This window comes from Azolla caroliniana, unplaced genomic scaffold (genome assembly GCF_043228905.1).
Source record: "Azolla caroliniana isolate FFs.n. ecotype wild unplaced genomic scaffold, voAzoCaro1.0.p SCAF_10, whole genome shotgun sequence".
Taxonomy (NCBI): Eukaryota; Viridiplantae; Streptophyta; class Polypodiopsida; order Salviniales; family Salviniaceae; genus Azolla; species Azolla caroliniana.
The window spans coordinates 16,444,062-16,465,689 of NW_028230445.1; the positions used below are offsets into that span (position 1 = coordinate 16,444,062).

Consider the following 21,628-nt stretch of genomic DNA (forward strand, 5'->3'; position numbering starts at 1 on the left):
GAGAGAGAGAGAGAGAGTAGACATTCATTATTACATACACACCATTGTTCTTGTGTGTCTCTGAGAGAGAGAGAGAGAGAGAGAGAGAGAGAGAGAGAGAGAGATTTTATGTATTGAGGACCTTAGGTTTGAGATATGCTCACTATTCTCTCTCTCTCTCTCTCTCTCTCTCTCTCTTCTTTATACTTCATTTTTCTCCTTCTCTTGCTCACTCACTACATACAATTTACATACATATACTGATATACATATACTGTATACATATGTATACATAGTTTTATGTCTTATGCATTGGCTATGGCCTCCGATCTATGTGGGCGATTTTGAAGAATCTCTCTCTCTCTCTCTCTCTCTCTCTACAACGGCTACTTCAATTCCCTCTCCTCATATCAGTAAGGTATGTCTCTCTCTCTCTCTCTTTTGCGTCTGTAAACCCTAATTTCATCATACCTAGCTCGCTGGGCTTCGTTTCTTCTTCCCTTTGCTTGTACGTGACCACCATTAATTTATCATTTTCCTTATTCCTCAAACCTCTTTCCCTTCTACTTCAAAGGACGGCTTTCTGCCCTTGAAACCCTACGATTTCCGTCTAACTTTCTTCAAGAGCGAGCATAAATTGTAAAAGAATACCTTAAATTTTGACACAGCTCTGTTTTAGAAACCTTGCTTTCTCTTTCTTCACCTAATAAGATCAGTTTTTCTTCTGGATATTTAAAGCGGGATTGATTTGAAGAAGAAGGCTGATGTTCTTATAAAAATTTGACGGATTAGGTTCTTCTAAACATACCTAGACAGGAAATAGCATGGATGAATTAACGTCTCTTATTTAATGAAAAAATACCATTGATCAGAATTTTTCTCTTCTAAACTTGATGGATTATTGTGATTGTAACGGGAAAGAAGGTTAAATTTATTATAGAAATCCAATGGATTAGGGGTTCCAAATTTAGTGAAAACGAGGGTCATTTTCCTCATAGAAACCTGATAGATTACTGTTTCCAAATAAGGAAACAAAACCATTTTTATTAGAGAAATACGACGGGTTAGAGTTTCCAAGTTAACTGATATTGTAATGAAAGAAAGCCATCATTCTTTCAGGACTGTAATGGATTAGGGTTTCCACATTCGTAAAGAAAGGCCATTGTTCTTAATGGATATAATGGATTAGGGTTTGACGGAGAGTGTAAAAGAAAGGTTTTCTGTGTATAGATAAACATGAAAGAAAAGAAGGTTGTTTCTCACGATTTACTGAAATGAAAAGGAAACGGTTTCTATATAAAAAATGATATACGAAGAAAAGATAATAAGGTTAAGTTTTGGCAATTTACTTAAATGTATGGAAGAATTTTCCGCATAAAAAAGGGTTATTTTCAGCAACTTCGCAAGATGTACTGAAGGATTTACTATGTAAATCGAAAAATCAGATCCATTGCACAGTTTTAGGTTACTTGGAAATTGGAATATACTGTTAGACACTGGTATTCAACACTCATTTTGAAACTCAGTTATTTTTTTCCAGTGTCGAAATCTAATTTACTTCTTCTATTCGTTCTTGAAGCGGTAGGCATCTAGGTAATGAGATTAAGTGCATAGTTTTAGGTTAGTTGGAAATTGGAATTGATTTATAGCTCATCCATAGACATAGTATAAGCTCTCCTTGAGGTAAGCTCAATTGTTTTGGTGTATCTTTTCAGGTGTTGAGATGAACTGTGGTTTACTTTGAGCTGAAAAGTGTTTTAAGTTTGAAATCAAAAGGGGCTTACTTTTTCAAAGGGAGTGGTTAGCTAAGTGCATGGTTTTAGGTTGGGTTTCTTCGAATACAACATAATGAAACCAGCAGAACAGCGGGGCAGCAAGGTATGATGGCTTTGGATAAGTTGTATATCAGTTTATGATTGATTTGAAAGCATCCATCTAGTTAACATTTCATGCAAAAAGCCAACTTGTTTACTCAGGATGTGTTCTTTTGTACTGCATTTTTCTGTATCATTCTATGCTGGGTTTGAGAGCATCTAATCAATGCAATCATGCAAGAAGCCCAAGTCCTTATCGAATATGTCTTCGTAATAAGTTTTTTATATCATTCTTTGTTTGATTTGAGAGCATATAGTTTACGCTATCTTGTAGAGCAACGTGGAGTCTGAGTTCTTTTAGTGAACGTCGTTTCTTTTGTAATGCATTTTATATATCGTTCTTTCTTTGAAATTTGAACTTCTAGTTAATGTTATCATTTAGGGCAATATAGAAGCTAAGTTCTTTACTTAATACAGTTTCTTTTGTAATTCATTTTCTACATTGCTCTTTTTGTTTGATTTGAGAACATCTAGTTGATGTTATTGCAGGGCAGTGCAGAATCTGAGTTCTTTACTGAATATGGTGATGCGAATCGTTATAAGATTCAAGAGATTATAGGAAAGGGTAGCTATGGCATTGTTTGCTCTGCTTTAGACACACATACTGGTGAGAAGGTAGCCATCAAAAGAATCAATGACATATTTGAGCATGTCTCAGATGCCACCCGGATCCTCCGCGAAGTTAAATTACTACGTCTTTTAAGACATCCAGACATTGTGGAAATTAAACATATTATGCTTCCACCGTCTCCACGAGATTTCAAAGATATATATGTTGTTTTTGAACTGATGGAATCAGATCTTCATCAAGTCATCAAGGCGAACGATGACTTGACCCCTGAGCATTATCAATTTTTTTTGTACCAGCTTTTACGAGCATTAAAGTACATTCATACAGGTTGGTTTCGGATTTTTCATTACTCTTTCTGTGCAAGAAAACATTGCTAGGTGCTGAGATATACACTTACCTACGTAGTGACTGAATATATAATGTACTGACATGGGTGCTATTATATCTGTTTACATGTTGGTTTGGATGTGTCATTACTGTTTATGATTGTCAGGTGCATAGATACACTAACCCTATGGATGTTTAGTTAAGTAATGGAATGATATGGAGGAGGTTTGAGTTTATTTATATTAGTGTGCTAAAACATGAAATCAATTTATGTAGTCCATCAATCCAGTTTATACACAAACACATGTGCAAGAAACCAGTTATGTGGAGATAGTCATCAGGAAGTCTAGTAAAGTAAAGATCTTTGCAATACTTTATATCAGTGTATCTTATCTTATGTAGGCATCAATCCAATTTCTTATAAGCGTGCAAAACCATTTTAATGGCCTTAGGCTTATTAGATTTCACAATGAAATCTGCTGACAAAGTTTTGCTGGAACTTGGATCTGCTATTATCTCTGTTTGAACTTATTGAAAGTTTCAGTAACCATTTGGCTAGGTGCTGAAATAGTCCTGGGGACATCTCATGAAGTAATGCTTTGGAAAACTGTGAACTTGTGTATGTTAACTTGGACAGTTTTGAAATTGATTAAGTTGTGAAACCATCAATTTTAAGTGTGCAAAACTGTTTTGAGGACGTTAGAGAAGAAAAGGATTTCAGGATGGAAGCTGCATGCAATGTTTCCTTGAATTCCCTTAGGGATTGTATGCTATGGGTAGTTTTTACAAGCATCTATATGAAGTTTCTAAATTGGGAAATTGGCAGCTAATGTGTTCCACAGAGACTTGAAACCAAAGAACATATTGGCAAATGCAGACTGCAAGTTAAAGATCTGCGATTTTGGTTTGGCCCGTGTAGCTTTTCAGGACACTCCAACGGCTATATTTTGGACTGTAAACCTGCGATATCCATTCTTTAAGCTTAGAAACTTTTAGCGATCTATGTTATTATCATTTCATTATTATCGATATCAACTTGAGTATGAGAGCTTATGTGCATTGCAGGATTATGTTGCAACAAGGTGGTACCGAGCTCCAGAGCTTTGTGGTTCATTCTTTTCTAAAGTAAGATAGTTTTCATTCTCTCTAATGATGATGCCTCTTGCTCATGTATATTGTTTTGATGCCATCCACATATTCATATTCTTTCTTAGAAGAAAATTATGTATTTTCGTATAGTCTATGGTGTTGTAGAGATGGCTCTGGCACTTTTTGCATTGCTTCCCATTGGCTTTGAACACTAGGGATTTCCTAAAGCTGGTATGGCTCATTCCATTAAAATTTGGATAGAGATAAGAACCGTATCTGTTTTTTTCAACATTTTGTCTGTAGATATTTTATAGAATAGAAACAACTACAGGGGTCTTGGAGGAGGTTAGATTTACGGTTGCAATCTCCTGCATACTTGATCCAAATATCTTTCCGAAACATCTGTTTTGCATCATTATACACCTTCCGCATTAAATAGAAGTATATGAGAATATCATCAATCATGTGTATAGAGAATGTTTTTAACCACAATCCCTTGTGTTTCACCAAACATACATTTGGAAACAATATGCGAAACTTTGTGTATTCTATTTTGAAACATTCTCAGTCTTGAGGGAAGATGTTAAATAGAAGTGAAGAATCATGTAAATATTTCATCTGTGTAGATCGTTGTTAAAATAGAAACAACTAGAGGGGTCTTGGAAGTGAAATTAAGGTTGCAATCTCCTGCACATATGATCCAAATCTCTTTCCAAAATGTCTGTTTTCATTGTTATACACCTTCTGCAATAAAATAAAATGGATTTGCATATAGAGAATGTTTAACATTCCTCGTGTTTAACCAAACATACACATGCAAACAATATGCTAAACTTTGTACATGTTGTATTGGAACATCCTCACTTTTGAGTTTTATCGGCAATTAGAAGACCTTTATATTCTAGTTGCAATAAACAATTTACCTTAATTTTTACCTAATCTTTTCTCCATGATTTGTTCAAATACTCATTTTCTTTTATCACAGTCTATGGTAATGGAAACATGTGCATTTCAATGTGGGATTATATTTTCGTATATAGGAATCTATATTCTACCAATATGAAAGGTCTATTTTGACAATTCAATATATTTTTGAAATTTTAAGCTCTAGTAAAAGGAAATTGGGATAATCTGAATTTGATGTTTTTATGTCAGTGTGTTTAGCATATTTGTGCCATATGATCTATGATATATGGAAACCCAGAATCATATACTTACTGTAATTCCATCCTGTATTTGTTGGAAACCTTGTCAATTACATGTTCTCCTTTCTCATTTTAAATATACCTTTCCTGCCTTTGGTAAAAAAGAGTGTCAACTTAATCCTGATCGAGGAGATCCTTATCAATTCAATTGTATTGAGATGTGATCAATCACCGGGATTAATTACTATGCCGATGCAATGTTCTTATGACATTTCATATACGTTTTCCTGCCTCTGGTAAAACAAGGTGTCAACTTAATCCAGATTGATGAAATCATTATCAATTATATCAAGATGTGATTAATCACCACCATTGATACTCCACAGATGTGATTAATCAGATGTCCATCTATGGTATGCATTAGGTGAGAATAAGCACCATCAGCAAGAATAAGAGCCATATAATCGGATACAAAAACCCTAGTGATTCACATGGCATGGGTATCATATTGCGAAAGTCAGCTGCGTTTTGTCTGAATAAGCACTGTAATAATTTAATGCTAGAAGCACCATATAATTGCAAAGTTCAGATGCAATTCATAAATAGCAGCATTTAGTCTTTGCAATTAATCTTAATAGATTATCATGATAATAAGCAAGCACAAATCAAGATAGCAAATGGTATTTTTTGAAATATGTAGGGGCAGTTTTCATATTACGCCCAACTTACAAGTTTGAAAAAGAAAAGCATGAACTTTTATCATCTGACATGTTCAGTGCAACATGCTGTGTTTTGTTGCCGTGTTCTGCTGCCATCCTTATTCAACTAAGCTAGTTATTTATACAAATATAAATAAATGTACAAATATTGACATGCTTTTGGACATCTGTTAGATAAAGAAAATTTGAAATCTAGGAATGTCTGCAATTTTATTTAAAAAAATAGTTATTACATGCAAAACATTATGTCTCATACCATATTCTTTCTTGAACATTGATGGTTAGAATAAGATTCTAAAATTTTGATTTTGTCATTTTGTAATCTGCAGAAGAAATTTGTCCTTCAGGGATATACCAATATTTCTGCTGTGATCATATACCAATATCGCATTTTGTGATGTTTGATTATTGATACTTAAAAACTAATTGTGTGGTTAACAACTGCCAGATGTTACTGAATTGTATGTTTTATGTAAAATCTTTTTGCAACAAAGAAGGCTGTGGGTGGAGATTGCATGGCATTGTCATACTGTTTGATAAATATGTGATCTTTCAAATATGTTTATCTATTCAAATGATAAAACTGCTATATGGTTTTGCTGTGATTCTGTGACCTTGAGAATATCTTGGTAATCTGATTTGGATTTGATATGCCACCCATTTTCTTGCTAGTAAATGATCTGACAACATGTTTCTTAGGATTATAGAAAAAAGAGGAGATTTTTTCATTAGATTACAACTGCCGGTTTTCTGACTCTTGGAACAAGTTAAAACAAATAGGTCTTCTTGAAATGAGACAAAAGGGAGGCAGGCTATAACAAAGCTTATAAATCTTCAACATGTCTTAACAGTGATCATTTGTGACTCTTGTGCAGTACACTCCTGCAATTGATATATGGAGTATTGGATGCATATTTGCTGAAATTCTGACAGGAAAGCCTCTTTTCCCTGGCAAGAATGTAGTTCATCAACTGGATCTCATAACTGACTTTCTTGGCACTCCACATCCGGATGTGATTGGAAGGGTTTGTCTCTCAACTACTACATTTATCAATTTTGTTATCCTCATGGCTCATGCTATTTTTTATTTGCTTCTTTAGGTTCGAAATGAGAAGGCTAGAAGGTATCTAAGTACCATGCCCAAAAAAAATCCTGTTAAACTTTCTCAAAAGTTCCCCAGTACAGATCCTTTAGCTCTCCGTCTTTTGGAAAGGCTTCTTGCTTTTGATCCTAAAGATCGGCCTTCTGCAGAGGAGGTACACAAATTACAGAAGATTGTCTTATATGTTTTGCTGTATTTGTTTCCAATACCTTTTCAATGTTTGGTAGGCATTGGCAGATCCTTATTTCAAGGGTTTAGCCAAGGTGGAACGCGAGCCATCAGCTCAACCTATTACCAAACTAGAGTTTGAGTTTGAAAGGCGCAGAGTGATTAAAGATGATGTCCGAGAGCTTATTTACCGAGAGGTAATTCAAATGATCTTTTGAACATATTAGGAATTTGTTGATATTGTGATATGATTTACTTGGCAGATTCTGGAGTATCATCCACAGAAACTAAAAGAACATGTAAATGGTACCGATCGATCTAGCTTCTTGTATCCAAGGTAGCCTAACTATTAATGAATTTTGATCTGAATTGGTCAATTTGGCTACACATGATGAAGTTCATGCTTTTATGTTCTTCCTTTGTGATGGAAGTGCTGTTGACCAGTTCAAGAAACAATTTTCTCATCTCGAGAGTGGTGGAACAACACCTTTAGATAGACAGCACACTTCGCTTCCAAGGTGCATTATCTATCTATGTTTTGTTTTGCTTCGTAGAACCATAGAAAGATAAAGATAAGCAATGGTCTATTTGTAATGGATAAACCCAATAAAAGTCATGTCTTATTGTGCAATATAATCAATATGGATGGGATTGCTGGCATTTTGTAACAGTTGTATTATTGTGAGGCATGCACTATATTTAGATAGATAGAGAGAGAGATGATAATGATGATCTGTTATCCTCCTTGAGAAGCCAGTAACAGGATGACATATGGACTGGTAGATGTCATACAAGTGTCTCCTATATTGACGGTGCCGAGAAGAATGATAGTGGCTAGAGGCCAAAATCGGTATATGAGACAATTCATAAATATATCTATTTGTAGCTTCAGGTTATCCATATTGAGAGAATAAAAGCCCTTTCCTAAAGATGCACGAGTTAGTTTTACAATCGGTTGTGAGATGGTGTCAAAGTCATGATTTGCGTAACTACTATATATGAGATGATTGGTGGAGTGAGGCAATGATGAAATACACTGACTGCATCTGGTTGTCCTCGGGTGGCTAAGAAATCTAAAGTGAGGATTATGATATATTAATGTCCATTGGAGAGGAGAGGGAAAGACAGACCAGGTGGATGTAGTGCAGGTAAATTACATTACTGCCATACTGCAGTGCATGGATTAGTAAAAATATGGTTTACCACTGGCCAAAACAGAGAGAGAGAGAGAGAGAGAGAGAGAGAGAGAGAGAGAGAGAGAGAGAGAGAGAGAGAGAGAGAGAGAGAGACCAAAATGGCCTATAAGACAGAATAAGAGATTACATCTTAAATGTTTTCTCGTCTTTGAGAACAAATCAAAATAAAGTAAATATTACACAGTAAATATAAAAGTAAATAAGATGAAAAGAAAAGAGACGAGAGAATCTGGTTTTTGGCACATGCGAGATTCTCAAGTTAGGTGTATTGTAGCTTTTGTCTCCGAAAGATCTCTATCATAGGTCGATCCAGAATGGAAATGTCTCCGAAGCGAGGGAAGCACCTACGATGGTGGGAGATAATGGCTTTTATTTGTCGATGACAAGGGTGTCGGGGTTGTGGTCCATGGGGCCGGGGCCTACGTGCACGGCAAATTGACATTGCCCGATCAATCGTAACCCCTTTGTTATATCCTGGTCTGGATCCCATTTCTGTATCCTGGGGTTGACTTCTAGCATTAGGAGTGATGGAGCTAAAGAAAGTTGTGATTGTTCTTTGTGGATGAGCTTGTGTGGCTGTATTCTTCAACAACTTTTCCCGATGTCTCTTGAGCTCGAGCAAGAAAAGTCCTAAGCATCTTTGGTCCTCATATTCCATTACCTTGCGTAGTGGGCCAAAGCCTTGTTTAAAGAGGCAATGGTATCTCCCTCTGATTTCATAAAAGACACTACAATGACAAACATAGTGTTCTTCAGATTCCACTCCTTGATGACACAATTGGCAAATTCTCTCTTCTAAAGGTAGTCGTGTATATCTGCCCACCTCAATCTGTAGCTGATGTGATGAGGTTCGCAGCTGCCCTATCAGAGAGAGAGAGAGAGAGAGATTAGTGTAGCACAATATCTTTTACGAAAACGAAAAGAGATTGATTTTCAGGCCTTGTCTTTATCACTGTAATGAAATGCCCAAATCACAAGAGCAAACACAACCAATGCCAGCGAAAGACCATGCCGTAGATGTCCAAGAAGAGAACATGGCCAAGTATACAAGTACAGGCAAGGTGCCTGACAGAAATGCACCAATACCTATGAGTGCATACAAACCTCCGTCATATGTCAACCAGCGCACATCTCCATCAGGTAGAGACTAAATTTCCTTACTACTTTTCATCTTTCTCTTCAGGAAATACACATTCTTGCTTGGTTGGTTCTTTTCATCTTTCATTCAGGGATTTACTTCTCTATTATGTGCTTTTCCTTTTCTTTGAGATCTCTCTTCAGTCAATGCAAATTCTTGGTTGATCATTGATATTGTATGTTCTTCTTTTGTACCATTTGTTAATTCTATAGTAGGGACAATGCACATGGTTGGTTTGTGACATCATATGGTCTTTTTTTTATAATGGGGTTATTCTGTTTTTGTGATATCATCTCTTTTTTATTGTGTGCATTCCTTTTTGCCTGCATCTCACTTTACTCAATGTATACCTGTGGTTGAATTCTGATGTCACATGTTCTTCCTTAATCGGTGCTTCTCTATGTCTCTCTCAGTCAATGTACAATCTTGGTTTACTTGTGCTATCATATGTCTTTTATGTGCTTTCTCTTTTGCTCTCTGTCTGTTGATGCACATTATTCTGTTTATTTTTCTTCTTCTAGGTATACCTCTTAAACCAGGTAAAGTGGTAGGTCCTGGATTGCCTATAAACAGTGTTGCATCATTGGAGACCTATGAAAGTCGTAGACAAATAAGAAATGGTGTTACCCATAGTGGTCTTCCTGTATATTCTTCCACAAGGAGGTTACCAACGGGACCGTCCGACATGGATGTGAAAAGAGAACCACCACCACTACCTGTAAGTGTTATGCAGCCAAAAACACAATTTGCTGGAATCGGACCTTCCAGTAGGAAGGCTGCTGAGGCTGCTCAAAATGGGTTGAGCCACTCGATGTACTAAATTGATGTTTGTATGGAGCCAAATCATGAAATCGTTTATATTATCATTGATTCCTAAAATGAGTAGTTTTGTCCCTTCTTGAAGGCTGTAAGGGGAGGATCCATACACAACAAAAACCATCCACTTCCATTCTTTTCAAAGTCCCCATTTGTTTATGTTCATTTAGGCCATGGGGCTGTTTTAAATACTCCAGCAAGGTGCCAACATTACTTGGTAACATTTTCCTCTGTATATATATATATTCATGAAGTTTTTCACTTGGCACACTGGATCTCTAGAATTTGGTGAAGTAATTAAAATTGTCAGGTGGAACAAATAAAAAATGTATATATTATGAGAATGAACAGTTACAACTAGGATTGGTCTATTCAAAAGAGGCTTCTAAATTGTCTCACTTGTGAGATTGTGATTTGCAATGGAGGAATGCAGGTATAGTGGATTATGTATTCATATTTTAGTGATCATTGCTAACTCAAACTAAAACTAAACTTAGGGTAAAGGTGATGGGTTTAAACCTCTTCCCTAACATTTTCGTTTAAAGACAATCGCAAATTCCTGTGCATGACGAGTAGACATATAAGTAAAGCTTCAAACCAAGAGCAGGATATACGTGTGCACTAAAAACATTCTAGTGTGCTACAGATCCAACTCACAAGAAAATGGTGTGCTTGTTTTGTTTAGAATCCATTTGCCTCATGGATTTGATGCTGCTATTTGGTTCTGTTCCTTATGGCTATATACTCTCTCTATCTCCCACAATAGAGTCACCACTCAGTTTCACTTGTAGTACATGAAATATAATATTTTTGGTCTCATAGACTACATATTTGACCTCCAAAGACAATAATAGAGTCCTACTTATCTATCTGTCTCTTCTTGCTAACCCTTTCACTTGATATTTGTGAGCACTCCAATTATGTAAATTTTGGACAATCTTTTGTTTGGAATTTCATAGATTGAAAAACTCGATGTATGGAATTCAGATTGATAATTTCATCCATGCTATACTTTCAAAGGTTATTAAATTCCAACTGTACTCGTAGCATTCCACTCCATAATGTTGTTCATTTGATTAAGCACTTATGACACATTTTTTCAACAAATTCTGATAAGTTTTCAAAAATATCTTAATATACACACATTGATCATCCTTCAATAATTGCAAACCTCAACACAAACTAAGTTTTTCTATTTTGCTTTTTTTCCACACCGTTTCAACAAAAATTGTTTCACCGAATTCAATTTGCATCTACATGGAAGCATGCAATAAGCAGGTAGTGATGAAGTTTTTACTAGTTTCAACCAATACTGTTTGTTGCATCCGATGTCAATAAATACTTGGGCATCTTCCTCACAAACGGACACATCCAAAAAATATTACATGTTACAGGTACTACCTGATCAAAGAAAATACAAAAATGTCTTTTTATCCTGAAAGTTCTAAGATACCATGTACTTCTTCAGATTAGAATACAGTGAGTACAGTAACATTATCAAACCGATCACAACAGAATGGCAAATTATACTCTATCATGGTGTGATGTTCGATGAATTGATGCTACAGGTACTGCCGAGCTACCATGGAAACCTTGAGTAAACTGTTGATTATTTAGACCCACAGGTGACCACACTGAAGGATTAGATGGATCTTGAAGCCATTGGATCTTACTCATGTTAGGGCTTTCTACAAAAACCATGGTAAATTCTCCAACTTTCTCTAGCTTCCCTTTCTTCCCTGCTCGTAGAGCAAAACCATTAGCTTTGTGGAAGGAGAACATACCGTTAGTGAGACGAACTATATCTCCAGGTTGGAAAGCTTCACATTCATTTCCCCATAGCTGTAAATGAACTGAGGCAGTTTGATCTGATACTAGATTTATAGACAATAATTGGCCACCGCCATCGCTTCTCGATGATGAACCTTTCTCTAGTATAATGAAGGTTGTGTTTACATTGTTTTGAGCAGAGGGACGCAGGTCTTTAATGAAGATATGACCATGTTGATGCTGAGGAGGTTGTTGCATCTTTCTTTGAATCACAGACAGAAAGCACAGAGAACAGGAAAATGTGTACACAGAAAGTGTTGGAAAGAAGCCAAACTGTCACATGGATTAACAGATCCACTCACAATGCACGATTTGAGTAAACGCGAGAAAAACCAAATCTCTGGGAAACCCTGATATGTCGCTTTAGAAAGACAGATTTCATTCGAATACACAATTTCCGGAAAACAAGAAAGACGATGGTGAAAGAACGGGGGGCTTGCAACTTCCCTACTACAAGAAAACAAATAATGAAGAAAAACCTTGACTTTCCTGAATGGTTGGAGAAACCATGGGCTGGTTAATTGAAAGAAGAGAAAGAAAACAACAGAGCGTGACAAAACCTTAGGGTTGTGTCAGGTCCACCATAACTTTTGTGTCTGGAAGAATGATCTAACCAGCAATAAGCATCGAAACAGCAACGATTGTGCTGGGAGTGGATGAGAGGAAGACGAAGATACAGGCAAGAGTGAGCAAGACCAATGCTCTGACCTTTCAAACAGTTCACTGATGATGATGATGATGATGATGACGACGATGAGATGATGATGATGATGATAGCGATGGCAATGAGGAGCTGAATCGGAGAGGAGACAGGATTCAGGAACCTATCTTCCTTGAGAAAACGGCAAGGTAGTTATCAAAATCAAATAGAAGAAGATACGCTCCAGAAAGATCCACAACCCCCTATGGCATGAACCTTTCTTCTTCTTCTTCTTCTTCTTCGTCTGCTGCTGCTGCTGCTGCTGCTGCTTCTGCTTCTGCTTCTGCTGCTTTCTGAGTTTTCTTCACAACCCCATAAGAATTATATTTTACCACTACTACTACTATTTCTGGGTTTTCTTCTTCTTCTTCTTCTTCGTCTGTGTTTTTCCTCTGAGGTAGATAGGGGTAGTTTTGTATATACAGAAAACATACACACATTCATGGGTAGTTTTTCCTTTGTAAAATGCCCACCTATGAATGTGTGTATGTTTTCTGTATTTACAAAACTACCCTTATCTACCTCTTCTTGGAATTTTTGAGTAAAAAAAAAACCACACTATAAAGCTTAGGCCTTCTAATCTCTCTCTCTCTCTCTCTCTCTCTCTCTCTCTCTAAGCCATTGTATTAGCTAAGATCATAACATTCATGTCTTAAGTTAAAAACTTTCCTTACTCAGTTCTTGGAGACATGGCATTGTTGTGCGCACATACAAGATGTCTTTTGGGTGGAACAACGAATCCTAGATTGTGGTGAACCTTGCAAATATATTAGGTCAACTCATGCATAATAAAGCTTTAGAGAGACACTAAGTGAAAGGGGGGGGGGGGGGGGGAGGAGGGGGTGTAACACATCCGATGTGTTGAGGGGTTCTGTGATTAGAACCACAATAGACCACCTCGACGGATTGAGGTGAGGGCCTTCTCGATGGGTAGAGAAGGCCCCGTGAGTTGTGGGCTTCTAAGTCTTCTCAGAGGATGAAGAAGACACCCATGACTCACATCATGGGACAACAAATTTAAATGAGTTAATGGGACCTATTAAACTAGACAAGGTGGTTTGGGTTGTATGTTCAGTAGGTCCAAATACTTCACCTAGTCATCCTTCGCGTAGTTAAGTAGCGTTGGGCACATGAGTCCGAGTCCGATAGAAAAAAAATTTAGTGGTGTAATAGGGCGGGACAAGTTGAATTGAAAAGTGATGTCCAATTTGAAACCCTATGCCAATTTGTATGCATATGAATACTTCTCACCTTGGATGTCATGGCCATCAGAGGAACAAAAATCCATACATAACGTATTACCCCCGCTCCTTCACATTCTCCTCAAGTTGTGTAGTGTTTGGGGCCAAAGTGTTCATCTCTCATCTACAAACTGAGAGTGCACCCATTGGCCTATGAATAGGAACATACGTTGGTGTAACTTTTGAGAGACTATCCATCCTTGTTGGTCCCTACTTTTTTCTCCAAAAAAAACATTGCTTCACATTAGTTAGCAAACAAAATACAACAGAGTTCAAACATTAAGATCCACAAGGCCTAGCCTTAGAGGGATCGAAATATCCAACCACTCCCAAAACAACAACAAATTAAGCAAAACTCACGATGTCCTTCACCCCTCTCTTGTCCACTAATTGGGAAACATTGGCAGAAACTACCACCTAGGTGCTTGGTAATTCCATTTAGGTGTTGTTGAAGATTTGACCATCATAGGAGATTCACCCTATTTCAGTAGAAACTTTGACCTTGCCATTACTGCTCCGTCCAATTCGTGAGTTAATGAAGAGAGAGGGTGGCCTTATATAAAGCACCCTCCTATTTCATAGAGTGTCGGTTGTGACTCCGTGTAATGCTATATTTTGTATTTGCTATTCTCCTTGTTAATATACACCTTCTTCTTGAGTACTTCATTTTTCTTTCATTTATCTATCTTCTATTTTCTCTTCTCTCATCTCTTTCCTCTCACACATACACATAACACACATCTCTTCCGTTGCACAAGAATCATATCCGATTCTTTACACCCCTAAATTGAGTCATACCGTCTATGCATCCAGGATACCACCTCAAACTAGATATTTAGCAATACCTCACCAATTGGGAGCTTCTGATGTTGAAAAACTAACTTGCAGCGCTTGGTCCAAATGTGCTAGACGATAAGCACGCCACCATCATCCATATCTCCTCAAAAAATGTAGAGTTTATGCCAGATCTCACCCTAGCACATTGGAACACATTGCCACCCTGCACTATAAATCCATGACCTTGTGGGTTTAATTGTTCCCCCTAGCCTTCACCTGTTAATTTCAGACCCTGTAAGGACCTGCACACAACTTTCCCATTCACACTGCAAGATGCCACGGTCCTGAGACTTCTACCCAATATGCTAATTGCCTCCACACAATTCCCGGATCAATGAAGGATCGCTTCCAAAGTGGGTCCATATAACTTGCAACCAGCCTCCCCACCATGGAACCTCATCCCCTACTAGTACCACCTTATGGCTAAGAAGCCACAACCAAACCTTTATTTTTTCAGGCATATCCAATGCCCATAGTTTCCTCCAAAACGGTTTCAAGAAGTCATCCAATATGCCTTTATCCCTCTAGCTATTGTGAGTTTGAACACCCACTGATTTGCCTTCTCAGCTTAGAACTGTACTTAAAAAACCCTTCCAATTTGTTCATTTCGGGTTTCTACCACCATACCCCCAGTGGATCCCACCCCAAATCACATAGGGGCTTGTTGTCGAAAAGCCATAATTTACAATCATTACCCGATTTTCCTAGGTTCGAGTTCACTTGCCACTTCTTACCCTCCAACATTGCCAACCGCACTGCCAACCGCCTGCCATTGTCAATCAAAGCACTTAGGTTGCCCCACAAGCGATCCTCGTTAGTTGTGCACCTACCACGAATAATTTGTGCAATACCCTCACCTTCAAACCAACTTGACCAAACCCCTCTTCCTCGTTCAACCTATCTAAACCATCAACAACCTTATTTATCAACTTGGTAACCTTTTCATTGTACTCGAACATAGGCCTCCATGGCAAGCATTTTTTTTGTCCAAGCATCATACCGTCTTCGCTTCTAATCATGGGGTTCCAAAACAACGGTTGTCGTAGTTTTCATCCAACATTTTCGGTTGCATTAAGACCAACCCTTCTCTTAAACTTGACCAGGCCTTCATTATGGCACGGGCCACCCTATCCTCCATGCTAGCTGGTTCTTTCGACTTTAAACTTGGACTGAACAATCACCATGTATTTGCTTTCCAGGGGCTACAATTCCTCGGGCACCAAAGGTCGACTAAATGAAAAACAATAAAAACAAAATATTCTCGATTTTTGTGTCACCCAAAGGAAAAATGATGAATAGTAAGCCTTCTTAGGAGCATGGAGAAAAATTTTGTGGGTTGAAATACTTGGAACATTAAAAGCACATGTAGGATGACCTTGTAGGTTGTAAGAACCTATTAGCCATGGCGAAGGTCACAAAGCACAAATCTTTCAAAGGTGGAGTGATTCAGTTCTATTGATTTAGCCTGATCTGACAATTTGATGGCACAACACATAACTACACTCTCTATGTTTTCTATATATTAGATAATTTGTTTTTTGAGTTTACATTCGTGTTAGCATACATTTTATCCCTTGCCTTGTTTATTATTCTCTAACATTCCATAGAAGGCATATCCTACTACAAGGGAAATTTGCAGCCACATATGATCCAGAGACATTCTTGCCTTTTAATTTGAAGCCCAAGGTAGCACTTTAAGTGTTGGATTTTGTAGGGTCAAAGTTGGGGCTTCTGAATAGCATGAAAATTAACGACACCAACGATGTAAATCAAAGAAAAATCGTAAGCAACAAAAATACATTACACATGATTAATCTTCTAATTCTTCAATAAATTAAGATACGTATGAATGCACGATTGAAATTTAAGAAGCTGCTTAAGTCGATGCATGTCCCCTCATCTCGCTCGCTCACTCGTTAGAGCAACTTCAATAACTGAAAATCGTAATTAGCAACACAACATTAAACCAATCTTCAAGGTCTTTGGAGTTAGCAATGGCCTTGGTTTCGGCTCGAACCAAGTTGAACCATTAAACCGTGGCTTAACGGTTTATCGGTTCAAATATAAATAGACTATTTGTTTTGGTTTAAAAAGTGTTAGGTCGGTTTGGTTTTAAATTTGACGGTTTATCGGTTCCTTATATGTGGTTCAGTTTATAGGTTTATAGGTTTATAGGTTCATACATACCCCAAGCCCTTGGGCCCTAATTTTTCAAACCAGTGTCTAAGTCCCCCACTTCCCACTTCCCAGTGCTAAATTGGAGTGCCTAACTTTGACAAAACCCTAATTACAAGCCCATTAGGCTATAAATAATATGTAATTAGGCATTACCAAAAAATCCCTAATTAAGGCTACCCCTACCCACACATAATTTAACTGCATCTTTAACCTGTGTGTCCCATCTGTCTGTCTTCTCTCTCTTGCTTCCTCTCTCAACGGTCACATTTTGTTCTGCTCTGTTTTTTTGAATCGTCTCTCTCTCTCTCTCTCTCTCTCTCTCTCTCCTCCGAACGAAGCCTTTCTGAGTCTGACATCGATCGCTGTCTGTTTGTCTGTCTGTCCGTCTCTCTCCCAATCCTTGCCCCTTCCTTTCATGCCCGTGGATCGATCTCCTCCATCCTCCACGCCATCCCCAATTACCTGCACACCTCTGAAATCCCTTCACACTACTACAACCATATCTGTTCGCCATCGCTCTGTCTCATACAATCTGCCCTTTCATCACAAATCTGAATTCCTCTCGCTAATAATTCCTCCTCTATGTAGGTTCTCTCTGTCTGCCTGTCTGTCTGTTGGCCTTAGAAGACGTTAATATATATTCTTAGGTTTACCATCGCAGTTTCTTTCATATCCTGCGTTCCTTCGTCTTCTTCGTCCGCTTCATCTACTACAGACTATGCCTGCAGAAGCTCGTGATCCCGTTGTGATCCCTGCAGGCGCCATGGCCGAATACGGAGTCAGCGCAAATTCCACATTATCTTCATGCGCAGACGATTCTGCATCACGAATACTGTCTCCCTACATCTCTGTCTTCAAGGATGGGCATCTTATTGAATCTTTGAGTCTTGATCATGCCCATGACCAGTGTGTTCTCGTTGGCCGTCATACCAACTGTGATATCATTCTTTCTCACCCTAGCATTAGCAGGCACCATCTCGAAATCCAAGTTCCTTATACCTCTCAGGAATTCCTTCTCACCGATCTTAACTCAGGTAATCGTCTTTTTTTTTTGTCAAAACTGGTATGTCTATTCCCTTAAAATCCTTTCAGAGCTCCACATTTCATCAGATTTGCTATGTCTTTACTCATAAGATTGCGTTTTTTTTATCTCTGATGAGTGTCGTAATCCTGTTAGAGCACATTCTAAACTTGTTCAAGGTTGTTTTAATCTTATGAAAGAATGAGACAATCTTGTGCAAATGCATGGAAATCCATTTCATGAATCACCTAACCCCTGTGCAAGAACGTAGCAATCTTATGCAATGTTGTAAAAAATGTGTCAATCGTAAGTATATGAATATGGTGATCTCTGGTATGAATATGGTGTTCTTGTGGAAGAATATGGTAATATTGTCCAAGAAATATGGGAAATCTTTTGCAAGAATGAGGGATTTGTTTGAAGCTTATTCAATCCTCGTCTGTTATCACAGTCCATGGAACTTGGGTCAATGGAACTTCTCTTCCTCCTCTGAAGGTTGTGAAGGCCAAGGAAGGAGATTCTATTAGGCTTGGAGCTTCGTCTCGGACATATGTGCTTCAATGGCTTCCTTCTCCCACTCATCCACTTCCACAAGACGCAATTTCAAGTGAAGAGTTTTCGAAGATTAGCAGTAATTCACCACTGTCCTCTCATGTAGATTCAAAGGAGAAACATTCTTATCAGGATGAGGTTACAGAATCTATAGAATCCGTGGGGGCACGACAACCATCTGCATTGAGTAATGTAAGAAATTAAGCTGATATTCTTATCTCTTCCATGGAATGTTTCTGATACTAATTTTCCAAAGTGCATGTTTGAAATCATGCTTGTTGGACTCAAATCGTAGGCTAAGTGTCTATTCGATTTCATCTGTACAATTTCTGCAGGAGATTCATAACGAGATCAATATGATTGATGAAACGGAGAAGGTTAGTCTTACCGTTCCCGAGACAAAGAATGACACAGAGACAGAAAGCAACGGAAATGGCTATAATCGTCTCTGCAACAATAACGAACAGCAGGAGGAGAGATCACATGTGAATAACAATTCGTCCAGGCTATGGCTTCGTCGTACCAAACTCAACCCTCCTCCGCAACTCTTTACATCTGTACTAAGACCTTCAAATGCAATATTAGCAAGCTTGAATAGCATTAACACTGCGGCTCCTTCTGCTCCACCGATGCCATCGTGCTACTCTCTGAATGATGTTGTTGCTCCTTCGGCCCCACCTCTTCCAGTCACGGCCTGTAGTTTCACTCCTATCATTGACGATGATCAGGAATTTCCTGAGAATCAGACATTCGAGACTAGCCTGTTGGAAGACCAAATGAAAAGTAGATTCTGTATAACGAGAAAGATTCAAAAAGGTTCCTCAGATCCGGATTTAGAACTTGCAGGAGGAGAGATATCATTAGACACGCACGAGGACGACATAATGGATGGTTATGAATCTGACAAGGAGAATGAGAGCTGCGTTACAGCAGTGAAATATACGAAGAATTCGGATGGGAATGTGAAAAGAAACTCAGTGTTAGCTCGTAATATTCGACGTGCTGCTGCTGGAACTGGATTCCCAGAATCTACGGCTGAAAAAATTCGTCCTTCATTGCAGGATAATAGCAAGAAAGAGTATCCTGAAGAGGATATGGAGACCTATGCGTCTGACAAAGAAAACCAGACTCCTGCGTCACGATCCAATGTAGAAACTAAAGAGAAGCATTCAGGAGGAAGAATTAATAATACAGGTGCAGGTTTACTCAGGTCGTCTGGTATCCCCATAGATCAGACAAAGGAATGCAGGGTTCCTTTTCAATGCTTACCATTACCAGCTAGCAGGCCCCCAGCTCCATCACTGAGCTACAGATCAGCTTCGATGGATCAAAAATGCAGAGAAACAAGTCCATCTCCTGTGGTGCAAACTTCTAATCTATCATTTAATGCCATGCAATAGAGGACTCGTTTCCTGTTTTTAAGTTTCCATTTTTACTTCCATTGTCATCTTTCTTTTTTCTTTAACAGTTTTCTGCTGTACGTTCTTGAACAGATGATGCAGACTGTGGATAATTCATTCATACAGAGGAAACTTCTGCAAGGAGTTCCTGCTAGATGCGAGCAACGCCGTTTGTGGGACATCGTGGTGGATATGTCTTGCTTTCTCGATTCAGAGTCTTTCAAGGCCCTCAGATTACTAGAAGGAATAAGAGAGGTTCGCCTTATCGTGCCAAAAATAGGTAACAAAATGTCACACACATTATGCCGTTGATGAATATTCGACAGAGAATAGGTGGTCGTCTTCTAGCCAAATGCTAAACGATTGAGTTTGGTTGTTGCAGTGATAAGTGAGTTGGATTGCTTCAGAGCAGGAGCAGGGAAGGTACATCAAAAGGCATTGAAATGGATAGAATCATGTATGGTCAAGCTTCCGTCATGGATCCACGTCCAGAGCTCTTCTGAGAGTATGACCGCTGTGACTCCACCTGGGTCTCCCTGTCTGCAGGAATTTCACTCTGCAGGAAGCTTCAATGGAGACCTTCTCCTCTCGCCAACAAATGCTGATCATGTCCTCAATTGTGCCATTCTCTTCAGCACCGTGGTCTCTCATGGGAAAGTTGCACTGCTTACGAATGACACAGCTTTGAGAATTAAGGCTATGGCAGAGGTTTGTTTAGATCCTGATTCCAAACCATCTTCAGTTGTTTCTTTTATATTATCTTATGTGGATTATGAATGGCATGCTAGCAAATTTCAATTGACTTGTGGATAGCAAATTCATTTCAAGTTATCTCTAGTTGGTTTAGAGTTTTGAAGGCTTATTTGGGTTTTCAATGAATGGAGAATCGATTTCATTTCTTGTTCTGAAGCTTACCTGGTGTGATGTGACTTGACGCCATTTCCAGTTGATTCCCAGAGTTCTGTTCTCACTTATCTGATCTATCGTGAATGTGCAGGGATTGGTTTGCGATGCACCTCCTTTGTTCTGCGAGAGCTTGGTCAGTCCATACTCGGATCGTTTCCTATGGTCTGGAAGCCTTGCCCATGGATATAACAACTCATCAGAGAACGCATGGCATGTGAAGAGTACGTCTGCTTTAGCACCGAGTGTAATAACGTCATCAGATGGAAGCGGTAACAGACAATCGGGTATATTGATGGATACAATGAGAGCTATGGCTACTTATGGGAAGCATCATCATCATCATGCTGTGGAAGGTCTGAATAAGCAATGCGGCAAACAAGCTAAAGGTCTAAAGCTTGTTTTAACCTAACTTCATAAACTGAGCAGAACTAGCTTGTCTTGACCTAAAAACCCCTGGCCTATTGAAAGTTATAAGCATAGCAAAGCTCCTCTTGGACCTGAAGTCTTTGCGAGCTTCTCTCAAGTCGAAGGCCTCGCTGGAGATATGAAGTATGAAGTTTGAGAAGACATGTCTGAATTGGACGCAGATTCAGCTATAAAAGTATAATATTGGTGTGAGTAAATAATTTGTTTAGGTGCTGCTACCCTGAGCACCTCCATTCCTTCCTTCCCTTTTTTCTTTGATTGCTCATTCATCCTGTTAGATCGATTGATATGTGGTCTACCATTCTGTAAAACTCTCGATTTTTACTATAAACTATATATATATTCATCACAACGTGTTCCATTCTATGAATTTGTACTATGTTATATTTCATCCCCATTCATCGTTAATTCAG

At 38.4% G+C, this 21,628-nt stretch overlaps 3 protein-coding genes across 3 annotated transcripts; 2 read left to right on the forward strand and 1 right to left on the reverse strand.

Moving 5' to 3' along the window:
* The first annotated feature begins 266 nt into the window (after positions 1 to 266).
* LOC147859209 (mitogen-activated protein kinase 15-like) lies at positions 267 to 10,385 on the forward strand. Its single transcript, XM_087326238.1, has 12 exons — positions 267 to 397; positions 1,695 to 1,857; positions 2,343 to 2,751; positions 3,578 to 3,705; positions 3,817 to 3,876; positions 6,580 to 6,729; positions 6,805 to 6,960; positions 7,034 to 7,171; positions 7,238 to 7,311; positions 7,406 to 7,492; positions 9,108 to 9,310; positions 9,830 to 10,385. Exons 2-12 carry the CDS (start codon positions 1,828 to 1,830, stop codon positions 10,126 to 10,128), a joined length of 1,734 nt encoding a protein of 577 aa, XP_087182364.1. The 5' UTR covers positions 267 to 397; positions 1,695 to 1,827; the 3' UTR covers positions 10,129 to 10,385.
* Positions 10,386 to 11,482: 1,097 nt separating this feature from the next.
* Positions 11,483 to 13,019, reverse strand: LOC147859210 (Nucleic acid-binding, OB-fold-like protein). The gene has a single exon (XM_087325286.1). It carries the CDS (start codon positions 12,150 to 12,152, stop codon positions 11,649 to 11,651), a length of 504 nt encoding a protein of 167 aa, XP_087181412.1. The 5' UTR covers positions 12,153 to 13,019; the 3' UTR covers positions 11,483 to 11,648.
* Positions 13,020 to 17,544: 4,525 nt separating this feature from the next.
* LOC147859211 (uncharacterized) lies at positions 17,545 to 21,292 on the forward strand. The gene is made up of 6 exons (XM_087326377.1): positions 17,545 to 17,944; positions 18,383 to 18,675; positions 18,819 to 19,844; positions 19,977 to 20,163; positions 20,266 to 20,591; positions 20,881 to 21,292. The coding sequence occupies exons 1-6, from the start codon at positions 17,629 to 17,631 to the stop codon at positions 21,196 to 21,198; spliced, it is 2,466 nt and encodes an 821-aa protein (XP_087182503.1). The 5' UTR covers positions 17,545 to 17,628; the 3' UTR covers positions 21,199 to 21,292.
* The last annotated feature ends 336 nt before the right edge of the window (positions 21,293 to 21,628 follow it).

Coding starts and splice junctions, on each gene's coding strand:
- LOC147859209 (XM_087326238.1), top strand. CDS start 1,828: ATGAAACCAGCAGAACAGCGGGGCAGCAAG. Junction 1,858..2,342: donor CAGAACAGCGGGGCAGCAAG/GTATGATGGCTT, acceptor ATGTTATTGCAG/GGCAGTGCAGAATCTGAGTT. Junction 6,961..7,033: donor ATCGGCCTTCTGCAGAGGAG/GTACACAAATTA, acceptor AATGTTTGGTAG/GCATTGGCAGATCCTTATTT.
- LOC147859210 (XM_087325286.1), bottom strand. CDS start 12,152: ATGCAACAACCTCCTCAGCATCAACATGGTCATATCTTCATTAAAGAC.
- LOC147859211 (XM_087326377.1), top strand. CDS start 17,629: ATGCCTGCAGAAGCTCGTGATCCCGTTGTGATCCCTGCAGGCGCCATG. Junction 17,945..18,382: donor TCTCACCGATCTTAACTCAG/GTAATCGTCTTT, acceptor CTGTTATCACAG/TCCATGGAACTTGGGTCAAT. Junction 18,676..18,818: donor AACCATCTGCATTGAGTAAT/GTAAGAAATTAA, acceptor CAATTTCTGCAG/GAGATTCATAACGAGATCAA.